An 18,684-nucleotide genomic window follows, 5' to 3' on the forward strand; every position below is an offset into this window, starting at 1 on the left:
TTATTTATTTATTTTAAAAACTCTGTAAAATTACAGACATTATCTGTAAATTTGTAACGAATGCAGGAAGCAGGAGAAGGCAGACAGGGGTTGTGGATCCAAAAGCAGGTTTTATTAACAAACTAGCAAAATAAACAAACACAAGAACAAAAGAACAGTCCACGATGGGAAAAACTTAACTAAACACAAACGAACACACAGCTGGAAGAATGAACACGAAGGGCAGGAAACAAGGGCAAATGCACAACAAGAAACCAGACATGAACATTCAACAATCGACAGGGAGTGAACAAAAAGCAGGGCTTAAATACACAGGGAGTGATGACTGGATTAGACACAGGTGAGAACCATGATGAGTGCAGGCAGTGAGGGAGGCCGAGAATTGTGGGAAATGTAGTTTTAGACAAGGACAGTGAAACACGGGGCGGACAACAAGGAAAACGTGACATGGAGCGTGAACGGTGATGGGTGAAATGGAAAACACGGAGCAGACAAGGAAACATGACATGAATGTGAATAGTGAGACACAGAACACAGGGTAGACAACAGAGGAACGTGACAAAATTAACAACCCAACAGACTTTATTTTTTCTGTTTTCTAAAATTACAGACAAATTTATGTAAAATGACAATAATTATATATAATTAAATATGTAGCTCATTATATAAAGGCTTATGTCCATACTAACAATTTAAAGTTTTTCTATGTTATTCTAAAGCTACCAACTGTATTTTAATTATGGAAAATGAAGTTATTTTCCGTTATTTCACAGAATATTTTTTGCGCCCCAGCTGCCGGAATATTACATTTTTTTACCTTATTCTCTGCCCGGAAATCTGGCGTGAATTTCACTCCATGAGAGTCACGTCCGCCATTTTGTGCACGTCACTCCTTTCTCTCTCTCACACACACACACACACACACACACACACACACACACACACACACACACACACACACACACACACACACAGTTGTGTTTCCATGTTTTATGGGGACTTTCCATAGACATAATGGTTTTTATACTGTACAAACTTTATATTCTATACCCTAACCCTACCCCTAAACCTAACCCTCACAGAAAACTTTCTGCATTTTTACATTTTCAAAAAACATAATTTAGTATGATTTATAAGCTGTTTTCCTCATGGGGACCGACAAAATGTCCCCACAAGGTCAAACATTTTGGGTTTTACTATCCTTATGGGGACATTTGGTCCCCACAAAGTGATAAATACACACACACACACACACACACACACACACACACACACACACACACACACACACACACACACACACACACACACACACACACACACACACCTCATGTGTTATAGGCTTATTTTGGTTATCATATCTAATCATGTCACTGTTTAGTTTTTAGTTGTAAGTCGGAAGTTTAAGGACTGCATTGTATTGATTATTAATTGATATTACTGCATCCAGGGCCTGAATTTCGTTTTTTCAATTGGGGGGGAATTCCCCCTTACATGGGTCACATGGGGGGGATCTAAAGATTATGGGGGGGGAGGGGGTAACTTTTGATGCATTGCTAATTTCATCATCTTCATTTATTAATATATACAGATTTGTATGCATGAATTGTGCATTTCCAGTTCTCAAAACAGTTAATAACAACAACAACAAAAAAACTTTATACAAAATACACCATGCTCTTCTTCAAATTGACATTAAGACCTCAGTTTAAACTAGGCCTAGGCTATATATTAATGTCTCTCTATTTCAGTGTCGTTCATGTGTTTCAGTTCAGTTCAGTTCTTTGCTTTTTTTTTTTTAACTTCATACAAAATACGCCATGCTCTCCTTCAAATTGATATTGATATATAAGAACTCCTTTCCACAAGCGCATGCTCTCCCGTGGCGTCTGTCGTTGCTATGCAACAATGAACTGCGCTCCATGATGACAAGGAAGTATCAGCAAAAGATTAATTGATTTCTAGCCCTTGCTTTACTACTAGATATATTTATGGAGATGAATAATAAGGCGCCCTGTACAGCTATCATGATCAGCTGTTCGGCTGAGAATTCAATGTTGTTACGCTGTAAGCTGATCAGTTGGTTCGTTGCTGCCGCGCTCTTTCACTCGCACACCATAAAAAGCAAGATGGTTTTTAATGTTTCAATTGCGTGATTAAAATGACATTATTTGGAAGCGGATCATTTCTTCACAAACAGCTCATTATGACTCAAAATGTTAGAATGCTGCACCTACACTCGATAGTGTGGATAAGATCAGCGCAACGCAGACCACTGCATTGACAGCGTGAAACATGATCTGTCTGTAACAGCCAGGGCTCAGATGAAGAGAATGCCGGCCCAGCGCTGATTGAGGTATTAAATTCGAAAATAAAATACAGTTTAACATCTTTTTTCTCGCATCTGTGAATTTATTTTTTAATCATTTGCTCTGAGATGAAGCAAATATATTTGTGCGGGAATTTCTCGCACTACAAAAGCTAACCTTGTGGGAATGGCTTAAATTATGCGCAATCCCCGCATTCCCGCACCGAAATTCAAGCCCTGTGCATCAATAAAAAAATATGTATATTTCAAATATAAGTGTTTTGGTTTGTTTTGCATACACATGTGTCAAAGGCTGGCAGGGGATGCCAGTGCTCGGATTCAAGCCTTCGTTGTTTCCTTTTGAATATTGATGCTCTCTGGATGTCCCTTTTCTTAAGAAAACAATCTAATATTAAGACTGTTATACTGTCTGGTTATTAGTCCCTGATTCCAGGGTGGTGCACTGGAGATACTAATCCTTATTAATCTTCTAAGTTTTTTTATAATTGACAATTATCTTTGATGATTGTTGAATTTGAAGGATCAATAAGCTAGTGTTAATTCTAATCAATGTTCCATTAATTTTAATAATTCATTATTGTCATAATAATAATATTCTATTGAATTTGATAATTGATGGTTGTCTTCGATGATTGTTGATTTAAAGGATTAAAAAGCTAAGATTGATTCTAATCATTGTTCTATTGATTTTAATAATCGATAATTATCTATGATAATTATTGCTAATAACCAAACCTGCTCCTAAACGTATAGCCCTACAATGACTACTTACTCAAACTGTATAAGCATCTTACATAGGTATTTATACAAAACTGTGGTCTATTCTGTCAGTTGAAGGATTTGAGACCATAGTTAGAAATTTCCCATGTAAACCTGATTTGATGGGGTTTGCTAGCCTGATTATTTGAGACAACTGGGGTCTTCCATGTATCCTTTTTCCTTCTCAAATAGCTCTGATTTTTGGTCAAGGTACTAAACCTACTCCCTGGAGCCAGATCACTCTTCCTCACTGGGTGCCAGCCCACAGAACCCCTCTTCATATCAAATAACTTCTCCCTCTAAATGTACCAGCCAGTGTCCTGGATCTGATGTAAAAGCCACAAAGTTCTAATCTTGCATTTAACCATGGATTTGAAAATGGGTGAGTATTAAGCTAAATTTACATAACTGTATTTAATAATGTATACTAAATAAATACTTGGTTGACAACAATATAGATCACAATATACACATATAATATTGAGTATAACTGTTACGTCCGTAAGAACGTTTATAGTTGTGTGGGGGGGGGGGGGGATTATGTTTTTCCGATCTATTTGTTTCTCTCACTCTCAATTTCTTAGGTTGTTGCGGATTGGCTATCGTACTTGTCATTTAAGACGATGAGTGGCCACGCCTTGGAAGGCGGGATCTGCATTAGCGTGATGAGTGACACCTGGTGAAGTGGATATTTAAAGACCATGCTGCTGCAAGCTGAGAGAGAACCTTGTATTGAGAGAACATTGGCGATACAAACTATGCCTTAGATTTGCTTTGTGATTGAAAGCCGTTTAGAGTTTTAGAGAACCTTTATCTTAAGAGAGGCTGGAGATTGAGAGGTTTTGCTTGAGACATTTCTCACGGAGAAACTGTTATGTGTTTTATCGTGGTTCACATGTATGTTCATTGTTCCTTGTTTTGGCTGCGTCCAAAACCTTCTCCTTTGTGAACGTGGCGGTCTACAAAGAAGAAGGGGATAAGTAAGTTTGTCACATGACATACATTGTACACACATAGTGAAACCCATCTGTATAAAAACACTAGTTAGGGAATTGTGCCACCCGCTGTATTTATGGTTTTTTAGTTAGTGTAGTTTTAGTTATGACGTCTTGGACATTGAAGACTTTTCTTTTGGGTTTTCTTTGTATTATAGTATTAGCTGTTTAATGTGTTAGATATCCTTTATGTTTATGTTACTTTCATTTCTTTGGCACAATTCATTTTCCCCTTTTTCCTTTGTGGTTGGTTCTGTTATGGTATATCTTTATTCATTATATATTTATTAAAATATATTCAGTGGTCTCTCGTGTTTTCTCACCTCATTCAGTGTTATAGTGTGACGTGTCTGAGATGGTTATATGTGTTCCCCTCCTAAAGGCCCTAGACGGGTACGAGTCATAGGAGGGTCGTAACATAATGGGGGCTCGTCCAGGATTTAACTGAATTAACAGATAACCAGTTCATGACACTGTCTTCTATATCACTGTGTGTGTTGAGGATTTGTGCGTGCGGTTGTTCTATCGTCGCTAGGATGTTCATATTAGAAAGGTTTCTTGATAGTCCTTCACAAGAGGAATTGGATGGTTGTAGGAAGGATGATTTGTTGAGGATAGCAAGTCATTTTCAGATTTCAGTAAGTAAACAGTCACTTAAGAAGGAGATTAAGTCTGTGATACTTAACCGTTTGGTGGAGTTGAATGTGCTGGTATTGCAGGAGAAATCAGTGCGGATCAGTGTGGAGATGGATGCATCTGAGGGGAGTGAAAAGGTGAGCGAGGAGGAGCTAACGCCTATGGCGGAGGTTGAGGCTGATGCTAGGGTGAGTTTACCTCCGTTTAAACCATTCTCCCCTATGTCTGTTGGCTCAAAAAGCGAAACGAGACTTAAAGTCCGTTTGGCTCGTTTGCAGTTTGAATCTCAGGAGAAAATACAGGCTCGGCAGGCGGAAATCGATTTGCGATTACAAGTTCGTAATTCGAGATCGAGGCGGAGAAACAGGTAAAAATGCGACAGCTGGAGCTTGACGCAGTGCGAATTGTGGGAGGCTCCGCAGCGCTACCAGATCTCCCTCGTGTTAGTCCCGCTGCCACTGTTGATCGTACTCCTTCTGTAGTGTCTCCTCCCACTGTTGCCCCGACGTCTGTTCGTCCGTAGCAACCAACTCATTCGATGTTACTAAAAATATTATACTAGTGCCACTTTTTCGTGAAGCTGAGATTAATTCCTACTTTAGTGCTTTTGAGCGCATTGCTATGTCTTTTCATTGGCCAAAGGATTGCTGGTCTTTGTTATTGCTGTTTTGTTATATAGAGGTGTTCTCTACTCTTTCCTTAGAGGACAGTTTGAACTATGACGCTGTAAAATTAGCAATTCTATGTGCTTACGAATTAGTCCCAGAAGCATATAGGCAGAAATTTAGAGGCCATAAGAAGAACTCGTCTCAAACATTTGTTGAATTTTCCAGAGAGAAAGCTCTTCTCTTTGATAAATGGTGCAGTGCAACTAAGACTGATGATTTCAATTCCTTAAGAGAATTAATTTTGCTGGAGCAGTTTAAAGGATGTTTATCCGAACGTGTGGTCGTTTATTTGAACGAACAGAAGGTTAGTTCGTTAGCGCATGCTGATGTGTTAGCAGATGAATTTATGCTCACTCATAAGGGGGTATTTTTCGTGACTCGTACTGAAAAGCGCATGACCACTACTCCGTCTGAAACTCAAGGTTTCCGAGAGAAAGCTGGAATGTCGAAATCAAAAGAGCTAAGGGATTGTTTTTACGGTCATAAACCAGGACATTTGATTGCTGATTGTCCGGTGCTTATGCGTAAATTGCAGTCTAAGACTCCGAAAAGTGTTGCATTAGTGAAGACTGTACTGCCGTCTGACTTGTCAGGTGGTACTGATGTTTGTGACATAAGTTATAAACCTTTCGTGATGTTAGGTTTTGTTTCCTTATCTGGAGAAGAAGAGGATGGGAAAGAAATCTGTATTCTCCGAGATACTGGGGCAATGCAGTCCATTTTGCTGTCTGATGTATTACCGTTCTCTGACGAATCATATTGTGGCTCAAGTGTGTTGATTCGTGGAATAGAAATGCAAGTAGTGTCTGTGCCTTTGCATAATGTACACTTACGATGTTCTCTACTTTCAGGTGTTGTACGAGTTGGAATTCGGAAATCACTTCCTGTTAAAGGAATAACTCTCATACTGGGAAATGATTTAGCTGGAGGCAAAATTTTGCCAGTTCCAGAAGTGACTGATGTTCCACAGGTTTGTTTGATAGGTGATGTTGTCATTCAGCACCCTGAAGTGTTTTCTTCCTGTGCCGTGACTCGTGCTCAATCAGCTAAAACAGTGGGTGAAGTTGACTTGGCTGATTCACTGATGGGAGATGTGTTGGCAGAGTGTGGGAAAATTTTAGAGACGAATACAATTTCTGAAAACGTTCCTAAGGTCAAGAATTCAGAGAATGTATTAGAAAGTTTTGTTTCGTTAAATTTACCAGTTACTCATTCCCAGATTGTGATAGCACAAAATGATGATTCTTCTTTGAAGAAATGTTTATCAGCCGTGATAAGTTGTGAGTCTGCTAAGAAAAGAAATACTGCATATTTCAGAGACAATGGTTTGCTTATGCGAAAGTGGTGTTCTAAAGTTGAAGAGGATCTAGATCGGAACGTGGTATACCAAGTGGTAGTTCCACTCTGATATCGTTCTCATGTTTTGAGTTTAGCGCATGAACATTTGCTCTCTGGACATTTAGGGGTAACTAAAACTTACCATCGTATTCTGCAGCATTTATTTTGGCCTGGACTGAAACGTGATGTGGCAAAATTTTGTCGTACATGTCATACGTGTCAAATTGCAGGAAAGCCGAATCAGGTTATCTCGCCCGCTCCCCTGTCTCCAATTCCAGTCATTGGAGAAGCGTTTGAGGAGGTACTGATTGACTGTGTCGGACCGTTACCGAAAACGAAGGCAGGTAACCAATATCTCTGTACTATTATGTGTAGAGCGACCAGATTTCCTGAAGCTATTCCGTTATGGAAGATTACGGCTCCTGTTGTTTTGAAAGCGTTGATCAAGTTCTTTTCAACGTTCGGACTTCCGAAAGTTGTCCAAACAGATCAAGGGACTCACGAGTTTTTACGCAAACATTGAAGTCTTTGTCTATCGAACATCGTATATCTAGTGCATACCACCCCGAAAGTCATTCAGTGTTATAGTGTGACGTGTCTGAGATGGTTATATGTGTTCTCCTCCTAAAGGCCCTAGACGGGTACGAGTCATAGGAGGGTCGTAACAATAAAACATAAATAAATGTTACATTTAAATCTAGACCTCAAACGAGTCATAAAAGTTTGAATTTTTCATGAATTAAAATTATACAAAACCTGAAGTGCTGGATTCAGGCCTCTGTAAGACAATAAGTTGATGGTCTCTATTTTAAGAGCACTACGTCTTAAGCACAGTGTTTGATAATTTTGTGCAAGCTAGATGTAAGTGGGTTGGCAAAAAGAAAACAGCCTATTCATAAGATGTTGGGTAGTAAAAAGTAATAAAAGATTACTTATATAAAATTAGTTTAAAAGTAAGACTAGAAAAGACTAGTAGAAGTATTAATATGACTACTAAAGAAAACTGGCTGACTACCCCATTAAAAACAGAATCATAGTAACTACAGTCTTCTTGAATAAAAGTTAGACTCTGTGACATGCTCTTTATCTGCATGGAAGGTGTTGCTTGTCGGGACTAACTGGATGTAGGCTCTATTATCATAGAGAATGTAAGTAAATGTAATCATATTCCTCTACTGACACAAAACATCACGGCTAATATTAAGTGTAATTGTCAGGAACATGTAATTCTACTGTAATTCCATAGACATATGCTTTAAAAGCACCTGCTGGTGGAATCCTCAAACTGCAAAAGCAAGGACCGAGTTGAGTTGGACTGAGATTTTGCACAGAGAATAGATGTGGGTGTCACGTTCCCCTGTTGTCTGCCCTGTGTTCTGTGTCTCACCAGTCTATTGTTTAGAACTACATTTCCCACAATCCACCTGCCGTCATCACTGCCATTTTGTGGTTCAATCGTTCTGTTAAGAATGAGGTAGCGAAGCAGACGAGGAGAGCGGATCTAAATGCAGGCTCACTTTATTTAAACAGTCAAACCAATAAACACAAAGGAAAACCCTCAATGGGGAAATAAACATAAAACTAGGAACACGATGAAACAAAACTGAAAACTCGGGCAGGGAACACATACCAGGCTAACAACAACATTAAACGATTGACAAAGACAGAACAAAGAACCAGGGTATAAATACACAAGGACAGGATGATTACAAATGATAAACAGGTGTGAACAATGACACAAAATGGCAGTGATGACGGCAGGTGGATTGTGGGAAATGTAGTTCTAAACAATAGACTGGTGAGACACAGAACACAGGGCAGACAACAGGGGAACGTGACAGTGGGTCTCAGATATCTTAAATGCAGAGACTTATCTTAAGACTTAACGTTCACAAAAATAGCAAATTAGACATTGGCCACTTCATTTACATGGACCTTTAATATATATTTTATGAATGCACTCACTGTTTGCATGCATATGCCCAAAACTTACACCCACAGCCAGTTGTATGTTACCCAAGTAAGATAATTGCACTTAGATTTAGCATGAAATGAAAATTGGATAGCACAGGTATGAAAACAGAGCCCCTTGATTAAAACCAGCTGTAGCTCAGCAATTTTTTTTGCTGTTGTTTCCAGTTCAAACATTACCTTGATGAAATCAGTTACTAAGAACAAAGTGTCTACAACACCATAAACCCTAAAGTTGTCATTACTGTAAAAAACAAGTTAAATATTAAAAGTCTTAAATATTACTTGAAATGTCAAGTTTTGGATTCATAACTCAAATATATCATTCATTGTACTTATATATCTTAAAAATCCATAGACTTAAGATTTGAAGTGATAATAACAAACTATTGAGTACATAATGTAGGCTACGGAGAATACCCACAATCCCTTGCTGCTTGAATTATGTTTTCTTGGTGAGAGGGAACAGATTGGGGAATCGAAATAATTGTTATTAAGAATTCATAGTTGTTTTAGCTCTTTTGTTGTATTATTTATGCTTTGTTGTAAATAGATGTTTGTTGTAATGTCACCATTAGGGTGATCTGTGTCTCTTTGGTCAAGTTGGAGCCTGGTGAAACTATCTTAGTTCTCTTTGTGCAGCTGAAGTGCACATATGTATTTCTGTTAATAATTATTTAATAACTGACCTATAATCAGTTATCATCTTAATTTGAGCTTTGCTGTTCTTTAATCTAAAATTTAAAAAAATGCAATTAAAATGTACAACAGTAGAAACAACAATGTTTAAATTAAAATCTGAGTTAAGTCTACTTGCATTTAGTTAAATCAACTTAAATAGTTAAGTTCACTCTACTTGAAAACCAAGTTAATATAACTTAAATAATTGAGTGCAATGAACTTATTAGGGTTTTCAGTGAAGAGTGCTGACAGAGGTGAGTTTATCTTGGAGAGTTTAGTTGGACAAAGAGAAAAAAGATATCAAAATCCTGATATCCAAGCAATTGAAGAGCCTGCTCCTCTCAATCAAGAACCTTCTGGAAGAGGCCTGCTGCAGGCCTCTTCAATGAAAATTGGAAATCAACATGAACAAAATCCATCTGGCTGTTACCCATACTTGCCCATCAATCTACAGCCTTGAGAATATTTCAAGCTCTATAATCAAAATACTGATAGATTCTTCTCTCTCCATGTCATGAGATGAAATCACGTTAAAGTAAATCAAGTTCTCTTTGCATGACAATGTTCTTAACAGATAAAACACAAACATATAAAGAATGACTTAGCAAGTAATTATTTAAAGAGTTGACACAAAATTTTAAATCATTTTCTGATTTACTCACCCACATCTTTCCAAACCCATATGAATTTATGTCTGCCGTGAAACACAAGAAGAGACATTATGACAAATAATGATGCTGCTCTTTTTTTTATTATTATTATTATTTATTTCCATACAATGAAAGTGAATCTGACTGAGGCTGTCAATCCCTAACATCTTCACTTGTATTCCACAGAAGAAAGAAATTCAGATGGGTTTGAAAAAACTATACCAAGAAAATTGAACTGTGTCGTAACTAGATGCTACATGATTAAGCAACAAGCAATACAATCTCTTACATGTAATAAGTGTAAAGGATCTTAGTTTGTGAGAAATGGAGAAGTCAGGAGACACTTTCCGGTAGTCAACACAGAACCGGACTGAGCCGTCACTCTTCGGTACCAGAACTAATTCTTCAGTTGCCTCTAATTCTTCCTGAACAACCTTTTTCTTGGGTTCAGGAAGATGATGGGGTGGCTACGAACCACCACCCCCGAGGTGGTCTCGATATGGTGCTCTATGAGGTTCGTGCGACCAGGTAGGGGTTAAAACATGTCAGCGAATTCCGCTTGCAACAAGTCAATGTCTGTAAGCTGCTACAGTGAGAGGTGGTCTCCGCAAGGGACTGGGGTGAATGAACTTGATTTGGGAGATACCTCCATCCCGAGCTCCACCCTCTCCAGAACTACTGTCTTCTAGGCTACAGGCACCGCCTCCCTCCATTGTTTGAGGAGGTTGAGGTGGTAGATTTGATGTGCCCCTCTCCTATCCATTTGCCTAACCTCAAAATCAAGATCTCTGAACCGTTGTGTAACCTCGAAGGGTCCTTGCCAATTGGTGAGTAATTTGGAGCTTGATGTGGGCAGCAATACAAGCACTTTTTCTCCCTGTGTGAATTCCCATAGTCAAGTGCCCCTGAGGTACAGTCAGTGTTGACGTTCTTGCGCTTGGAGCAAATTCTCCTGTGTTACTTGCCTCAAAATGTGGATTTTTTTCTAAGGTCAAGAACATTTTGAATTTGGTTTTTACTATACACAGGTCCTTCCCTCCTAAGCTTCCCGTAAGACATCAAGCACGCTGCGTGGCCGGCCCCCATAGAGTAGCTCAAATGGGGAAATCCCTGTGAAATCTTGCGGCACCTCTCGTAATGCAAACAGCAGGGGTTTGAGCCATTTATCCCAATTCTTAGCATCTTTGTGTACGAACTTACGAATAATGAATTTTAAGGTTTTCTAAAATCATTTGACCAACCCGTCGGTTTGTGGGTGATAAACGCTGGTGCAAATTGATTTAATGCCTAAAAATTCATTTAGTTCGCAAAGTGTACGTGATATGAATGTTGTTCAGTGAGGATTGCCTTTGGAATTCCCACTCAGGAGATAATTTTGAAGAGTGTGCTGAGATGTTGCATAGAGGCACTGCTTCCAGATATCACGTTGCATATTCCACCAGAACTAATACAAAGCGATGTCCACGTGCTGTCCATTCTAATGGCCGAATGAGGTAATTGGCAATGGCAATTCTCTCTAATGGGACCTCAATCAATGGCAGAGGGCACAATGGCACTTTTGGGATGGCCTGTGGAGTCGCCAACTGACATTCACGGCACGCCGCACACCATTTGTGTACATCGCCGTTAATTCCCAGCCAAAAGAAATGGGCCATTTTGCGGTTCAAAGTTGGCAAAAAATCCCCCTCAGGGAAGCCCCTGAGAACGTGAATTTCCTCATCTGCGTCATCCTGACAGATCCTCACATGACACACAATGCTACACTACTTTGCAGGACCCATCAACAGACATTAACCTCAATTGATTTTTAAAGCCAGGCCAATTGGTTCACAAAATTTGTGGATGGGTGAGGCAGGGATTAACCGCAGCCTCAACTGTATACCTTTTTCCCCAAATCATATCCCAATGGTAACCACTGGATACTTGTGAATATCACGTTTGTTCTTATCCAGTACCCCGCCTTGCACCAAGTGTTGGTGGATCGAGGTTTGAGAACAACCAGTATCCACCGAAGCTTGATGTGTATCCCCTTTTACTCTTACCGGTATCCGATACGGCCCTGCCCAATTGGGGTGGCCTGTGGAGTTTCGGGGATACAAACCAGTGTCCCCACCTCCATCACTGGACACCGCACCTGGCTGTGTCCAGCTTCCCCACAGCTCAGGCAGACCAGCCCAGGTCTTCCTTCCTTCCACTCGTGGGGGCGGTCTCGCCAACCTGGGGGGAATAGCAGAGGCAGACAGGGGGAGTAGGAGGTGGTGGATGGCCTTCTTCAGGTGGCTGCAATCAAGGAGGCTGGCAGCGGGAAGTTACTGTGCTGCTAGCTGTGCCTCCACGGAGAGTTAGGGCAACAGGCGGGCCGCCCACTGATCGGGAGGCCACCTGAAAACCTGTGCTGTCTTCTCGAACAGGTCGAGGAAGGCCTCTGGATCATCATTTGGCCCCATCTTTATTAGGGCCACTGGTGGGGTAGGCTCCGGGGAGGTCAAAGCGCCAGCCTCTCCCTGGCGATAAGGCTCTGGAGCAGCTGCCAGTCCACCGCTTGTACCTGGAGCAGGACTTGGAAGTTGTTCCTGCTCCCGGCGTACCTCCATGAGGGCTTGTTGCTGGCTCTGCTGGATGCTTGTGAGGGTCTTGAAGACTTTGTTCAGGGGTGAGTACTCCATAATAGCATTCTCCTCCAAAGCCGGGACATATGACCACGCCCCCAATGCCACACTAAGTTTTTGACTTAACCAGCTGAGATCATGACAAGTGACAGGCTATTTTGCAAACAGATGAGTAAATTTAGAAATAATAGGTTGACATTTCTTGTGCTAAACTGGGTCTGTGGTTATTACATTTCAAGCAGTGTCTCCAGTAGCCAAAGTGGGAAGTATTTTTGAATATAAGGATATGGGTGAGCTTCAATTTAAGGGTGGAATGCCCACAGAGGGGCACAACATGGCGACTTCGCGAACATGCCGATCATGTTGCATTTTGTCGAGTTCTGGGATCGTGTCACGTCATGCAGCAGTTGCGCATTCAGTATGAACCGACTGATTGCTTGTCATATGAAACTTGTTGAATTGCACCTGGTTGGGATATGTTGTAATAAAGAATATTAAATAATTCATTTAGATTGTGTGATGTACATATGCTTTTCTGTATTTTATTTGCCAAAAACAACTAAAATATGTACACTTGCCTACTCTCGTGATTTATCTAGAGAACTGAACTCCTAGCTTACATATTTCTGGTCAATACAATTTATTAGACCATAATATCAGTGTTACTCATACAGACAGTAACAGTAACTGGCAGGCATCGTGCTGACACCACAACTGTACATTTATAATTTGCCCTCCATTACTAATCACTGAACACAAGTAAAACATATTATTTTTGTTTTATTAAAGGGCAATATTTTCCACCTGTAACAGATTTTCAGGGGTAATGATCATCCATTTATGTCAAATACTTTAAATGAATCAATAAATTGAAATGGTCCCTACGGTATATAAACCCATTACTAAATAAGCCTAGAATAGAATATTGTGAAATACTGTATATCAAAGGTTAAATAACCATTATTATAAAAAGGAATGAGGAATTCACTACAGGGGCATTTTTTTGTCCCTATATTTTAAATAGCTGGAAAATGTAGCTACTCTTGGTGGCATTCTTGCCCCAAGCCCTTATATTCTGACCCTGCCCTACAGCACATATATAGCCACAATATAAGTGAACTTATGTCTGTTACACTTTGATAAATGCAGCACAACTTGTTCTTATGCATTCTACTCCAGTCAAATCTGTATGAATCAGCTTTATCACTAAAATACATCAATTTAAATATGGGCTCATTCTTAAAGAATCTAGGAATTATACATAGAAGCTAGTTGTTGTGAGAAGTCAAGAAGGGAAAACAGCATTTTAGCCCACATATAATGAACAGTCAAAAGGGATAACAACGTTCACATTCAAACACATGCAATCAAAAGAGAGGTACGGCTACACAAAAACAGACACATGGCTGCCTTGGCTGGCATACACTCTGTAAGCATGATTCATTACTGTGCCAATAAGAAAAAGCTTTCTTTTTCTTACCCATGAATTCAATACCCAAGTGATCCACTGGTCCAGTGAAGATAGGCGAGGGCAGCATTGAAGGAGGCGGGGAGGGAAGGAAAAGAAGAGAAAGAGAGAGAAAGCAGATGTGAAAAAACACTCATTTTTGCATTCTTTTCTCAAAGCAAACACATTTAAAGTGGGTTACTATTTACGTAAGAGCCATGTTTTAGCTCTTATGTGTACAACTTATGTGTAAAACCCTTTCTTGGCCCCATTATGTGAAGCAACATAATGGCTGAAATGTAGAGCGAGTCTTCCATTCAACACTTACAGATAAAATAAAGCCATTATAGCTACCACTGATTGCGGATGGAGAGCTGTTCATGACATTCATGGAACAAACCTTTGTTATGGATCAGGATGTAGACCAGCAATTACACTATCACTGCAATTCCAGGGCCTGATTTACAAAGAAATTAGGATGATAGTTGATATGTAGTGTATTTCCCACCAATTTTGACCAATACATTACCATAACCTTTTCATGACTTTGCAAGTCGTTCATGATTACTGGAAACAGATATACAAAACAAAAACAAATAGCAAAACAAATAACACAACATATTTATCATATATGCTATATGTATAAACCAGAAAAATATTCAGTATATACTGAATGTTTCCAATACTTCCATGGCTATTCCATGAATTTCTAAGATTCTATTAATTGCTTATGACTTTTCCAGACATTGCATATTGCAATTCTTAATGTTCCTGATATATTCCAGGTTGACTTCGGGAACCCTGGACAGCTGTGATAAGATAATTGATTTACTGATTTTATTGTCTTTGCCCTTAGCTAAAATATTTCACATGTTCTTATGTCTAATGCAAATCAGGTACTTGGAATGTATCTTAAATTTTTCTGAGAATTCCCAGGAGATGAGGATATGGAGGCGGTGCTTCCATCCTTCAGGTATGCTCTGTCTCTGATTTAGGAGAACATGGCATTTTATTTTATTTTTGCTTCTCTTTAATACAGATGGGCAAACAGGATGAACTCTAAGTAAAATAGTGTATCTCTTGAGGATCTGTGAATGTGTTGACAGCAGAAGGATAAGAACCATGCTCTTAAAAAAGACATTGGTCAGGCTCACAAATTATATTTCATTTTTTTTTCATGAGACATTCTCTACTCCTTCTTGGCATGCAATCAAATTGGGGTGAATTGACTGTATAAGAGTTTAGAATGTTGGTCTGAATTGAAGGTTCATATACCACCAAAAACAAAATTCAGATTTCAGTCTGACAGAAAAATTATGTCATAGTAAAATATGGAAGAACATGAATAGAGGTGGTGGCAGTCACTATGTGGGTGTGTTGCAACAAACACAGAAGTTAGATTGGTGTCCTTGAGAGTCTGTATTTGGGAATTCTAACAAACTCATTGAATTCCCTCCAGAGTGTCTTTAAAAACTGTCAGTACCCACAATAGAATACATAAACATAACCTGTGGGTGTGCAACTCTCTATAATGTTGTGAACAATCCATGGTGAGATGATCTTTCATCCATATCAAATGTAAGGCTTCATGAGATCATTGGCTGTGTGCCGAAAATTCCGACCTTACAGGAAAAAGTGATCGAGTAATGTGGCTATTCAGCATAAAGGTGGCTGTGCTGTGATGTCATAGTGTTAGGAAAGACAGACTGAGGCAGGTGCAGACTGTGGGGTTTCAAGACCATTTACTTCCCTTATTCACAAACACTCACACATAAGGAGCCAAAAATAAGACCTTCTGAAGTTGCTTGTTAAAAGCTATGAGCCTTTAGGGACATTTTCTCCTTCTAAAACCTCCCTCAAAACAACCAAGGACTCTAATACCATATCTGTTCCTTATGTTACTGGATGCTCAGAATAAAATCCCTGGCCACTTGATTAAACATAAAGAATCAAGTTTTTCCATTGTTGGCTCATAATGTATATTATAGCTGATTTTATGCAGTGCTCAGTATCTCACTTGAGATCATTTCTGTTCCTGAGACAGAAATATGGACATGGCTGCTGATGCTTCTCTTGTCGTCCTTGAGAAAAAAACACTCACATTTAATTGCTTCAGTCACAGGAGCACAGGGGATGTGCCTCAAATTGTTTTTAATGTCCCCTGAAGTTGAATGGGGATGAGGGCTAGCATTGAAACAGAGACAAAACATTAATCTATTAAATTAGACTGTCTTAGGTATTTATCTGTCTTACCATGGAGAGGTTTATAAAGTCTTTCTGGAACTTTGCAGTAACTCTTTTCTGTACCATTTCAAGGGTAAGTGGGGTGATTTCTCCTTTTAAATGTAATCGCACCCTGTAGCCTTGTAATGCTATTGTTAATCCATTGTAAATGCTAAGGATTTTTGCAATGCAACATAATAATAAGGACTAAAATACTGTCAGACTAATTTTATATCTACCAATGGTTGGACAAAAAATAAAAAATATATAAATAAACACGAAAAAGATAAAATTGCTAAACACATTTTGTTTGACTACCACACAGTGTCTTAATCAACTACTTTTTTTTTCCTTATCACTTTTCTTTTGTCAGTAGACACACACACCTCCACTGACAACTCCCTGTCAGAAGTAAGATAGATTCCATTTTGCCAGTTCAGACACATTTTAAATGCCATCACTTTCAGATCTTGAATATGACTATAACTGAATGGTTTACTTCAAATGTTGTCTTTACTTCCATTATTGTCTCGTAATGATAAACCTTAAAAATAAAGGTTCTTCAATGGTCCCTTAGGCAGCACATTAGTTTCAGCAAAGAACCCTGTTCTTATATTACATTTTTTTTTTTTTTTGCTTTTCTTGAGTAAGCTGTATAGTTCTTTTGAGATTAAAAAGGCCCTGATAATACATTAAGTTCTTTAGATCAGTGTTTTGGTTTCTGGGTATTTTTAATTGATAGTTCACCAAAAAATGAAAATGCTGTCATCTTCATGTTGTTCCAAAATTACTTTCTCTCTTATGCGATAACATATTATGTGTCAATGCTTATGCGATAACACATTATGTGTCAATGCATTATAGAATTGTCTTCTCTTTGAAGGATACATTCAATTCTGGGAGGGGGGGGTTACTGATTAAGGACCATAAAATGCAAATCTCACTAACATTTGCCCCCTCTCTCACCTCAGATCACTTTAAGGACACCAACAACTAAGTTATGACTTAACCTGTTCTGTAATGTAAAAGGTTTTGTGATAATACATGTTTGGTATCATTCCAGAGGTCTCAGTGCAACTGGCAAAATGGTCTCATTCCCTTTCAGCTACGTCAAATCACAAGTAAGATTTCAGAACTTAGTAAAATACTGTATTCCATCAGGGGCATGAACCCTCCCAGATCTTAATGACCCCTCCCAGACCAGATGCTTTATGCAGATTAGGTGCTTTCTTTGTAAACATCAAATTACCTACTCAATCACAAGTTTCAAAGGTCTTCTTACAACTCCCTAAATTGTAAACCAAATCCTAAATAACATCAAACATACACATCTGAAATAACAATATAATAATTTGGTACTTAAGGAAGGATGGCAGAGGAGCTCGGGGACTCTGTAGCCAGAAGACCCACACAGAAAACTTTGTGTGTAGTTTCTCTACCAGGTATGCAAATCTAATTTATTATGTTTTGATAAAATGTCTAAATTTGACTTATTATTATCTAATTTGAATTGATGAATGTATTATTTTATGTGGTAATTAAATATTTACATTTGAGTTTATTCTGATTTGCTCTGAAACTATTGTCTTTAGTAGATTGCGTTCATGTTTCCACAAATCAACGACCAGGTTCGAAGCTCAGTTCTGAGTGGAGCATGAGGCACATTGACTGAGACTTTAGAGCTCTGACTAACGAATTTGCATTATTTCTAGTGTACTTAGAGTGTACAGGCTCAAAATGAAGTTGTCGGCCAAGACTAAATAGGGTGAAGTCTAAACCTCTGGCTATTATAATATTTTCTAGCTAAGTGTAAATAGGAAACTATGGCATGATTATATAAAGTTATTTTAACTTGGGTATTGTTGGTCTATCTTTGTAAATTTAGTGGTCATGACCTCTAGGTAAAAATAATGTTACTCTAAATAAGTGTTTACTATCTAAGGGGACTAAACAGAATACTTTTAGATAATAGAGCAAGCGTAAGCAGCCATCTAATTAGTATTTAGTAAATGAATGTTTTAATGACCAATACTGGCGTATTTGTGACTGTGAGATCCGCGTACACGCCCGGCACGAGACTCTCTAAGCGACATGAATCTGAATGAACGAGTATAATATCAAATAGAGTTAAATACGATGATCAAATGTTAAACCAAATTTTATAATAATAATAATTACGATTGGAACATTAATATATCCTTGGAAACTTTTATAATTGGAGTCAGATAAAATAAACAGGGATCATAAAACGAATAATACCTTTATTTAATTGAACGTTTGTATAACTGACAAATTAATGATTAGAGCCTGATGTACCTCTTTAAAATGTCTGTAGCAATGTGCAATCACCTATAATTGATAAATATAATCTTTAATTT

At 38.6% G+C, this 18,684-nt stretch overlaps 1 protein-coding gene across 1 annotated transcript in view; it reads right to left on the minus strand.

Annotated features, from left to right (window-relative positions):
- Positions 1–18,684, minus strand: part of LOC127617678 (pro-neuregulin-3, membrane-bound isoform-like) — a 535,607-nt gene that overhangs the window by 40,460 nt on the left and 476,463 nt on the right. The window contains exon 4 of the mRNA XM_052089706.1: positions 14,117–14,143. Within this exon, the coding sequence (XP_051945666.1) occupies positions 14,117–14,143 (27 nt within the window). The remainder of the gene's footprint in view (positions 1–14,116; positions 14,144–18,684) is intronic.

Source organism: Xyrauchen texanus, chromosome 24 (assembly GCF_025860055.1).
Source record: "Xyrauchen texanus isolate HMW12.3.18 chromosome 24, RBS_HiC_50CHRs, whole genome shotgun sequence".
NCBI classification, from domain to species: Eukaryota; Metazoa; Chordata; class Actinopteri; order Cypriniformes; family Catostomidae; genus Xyrauchen; species Xyrauchen texanus.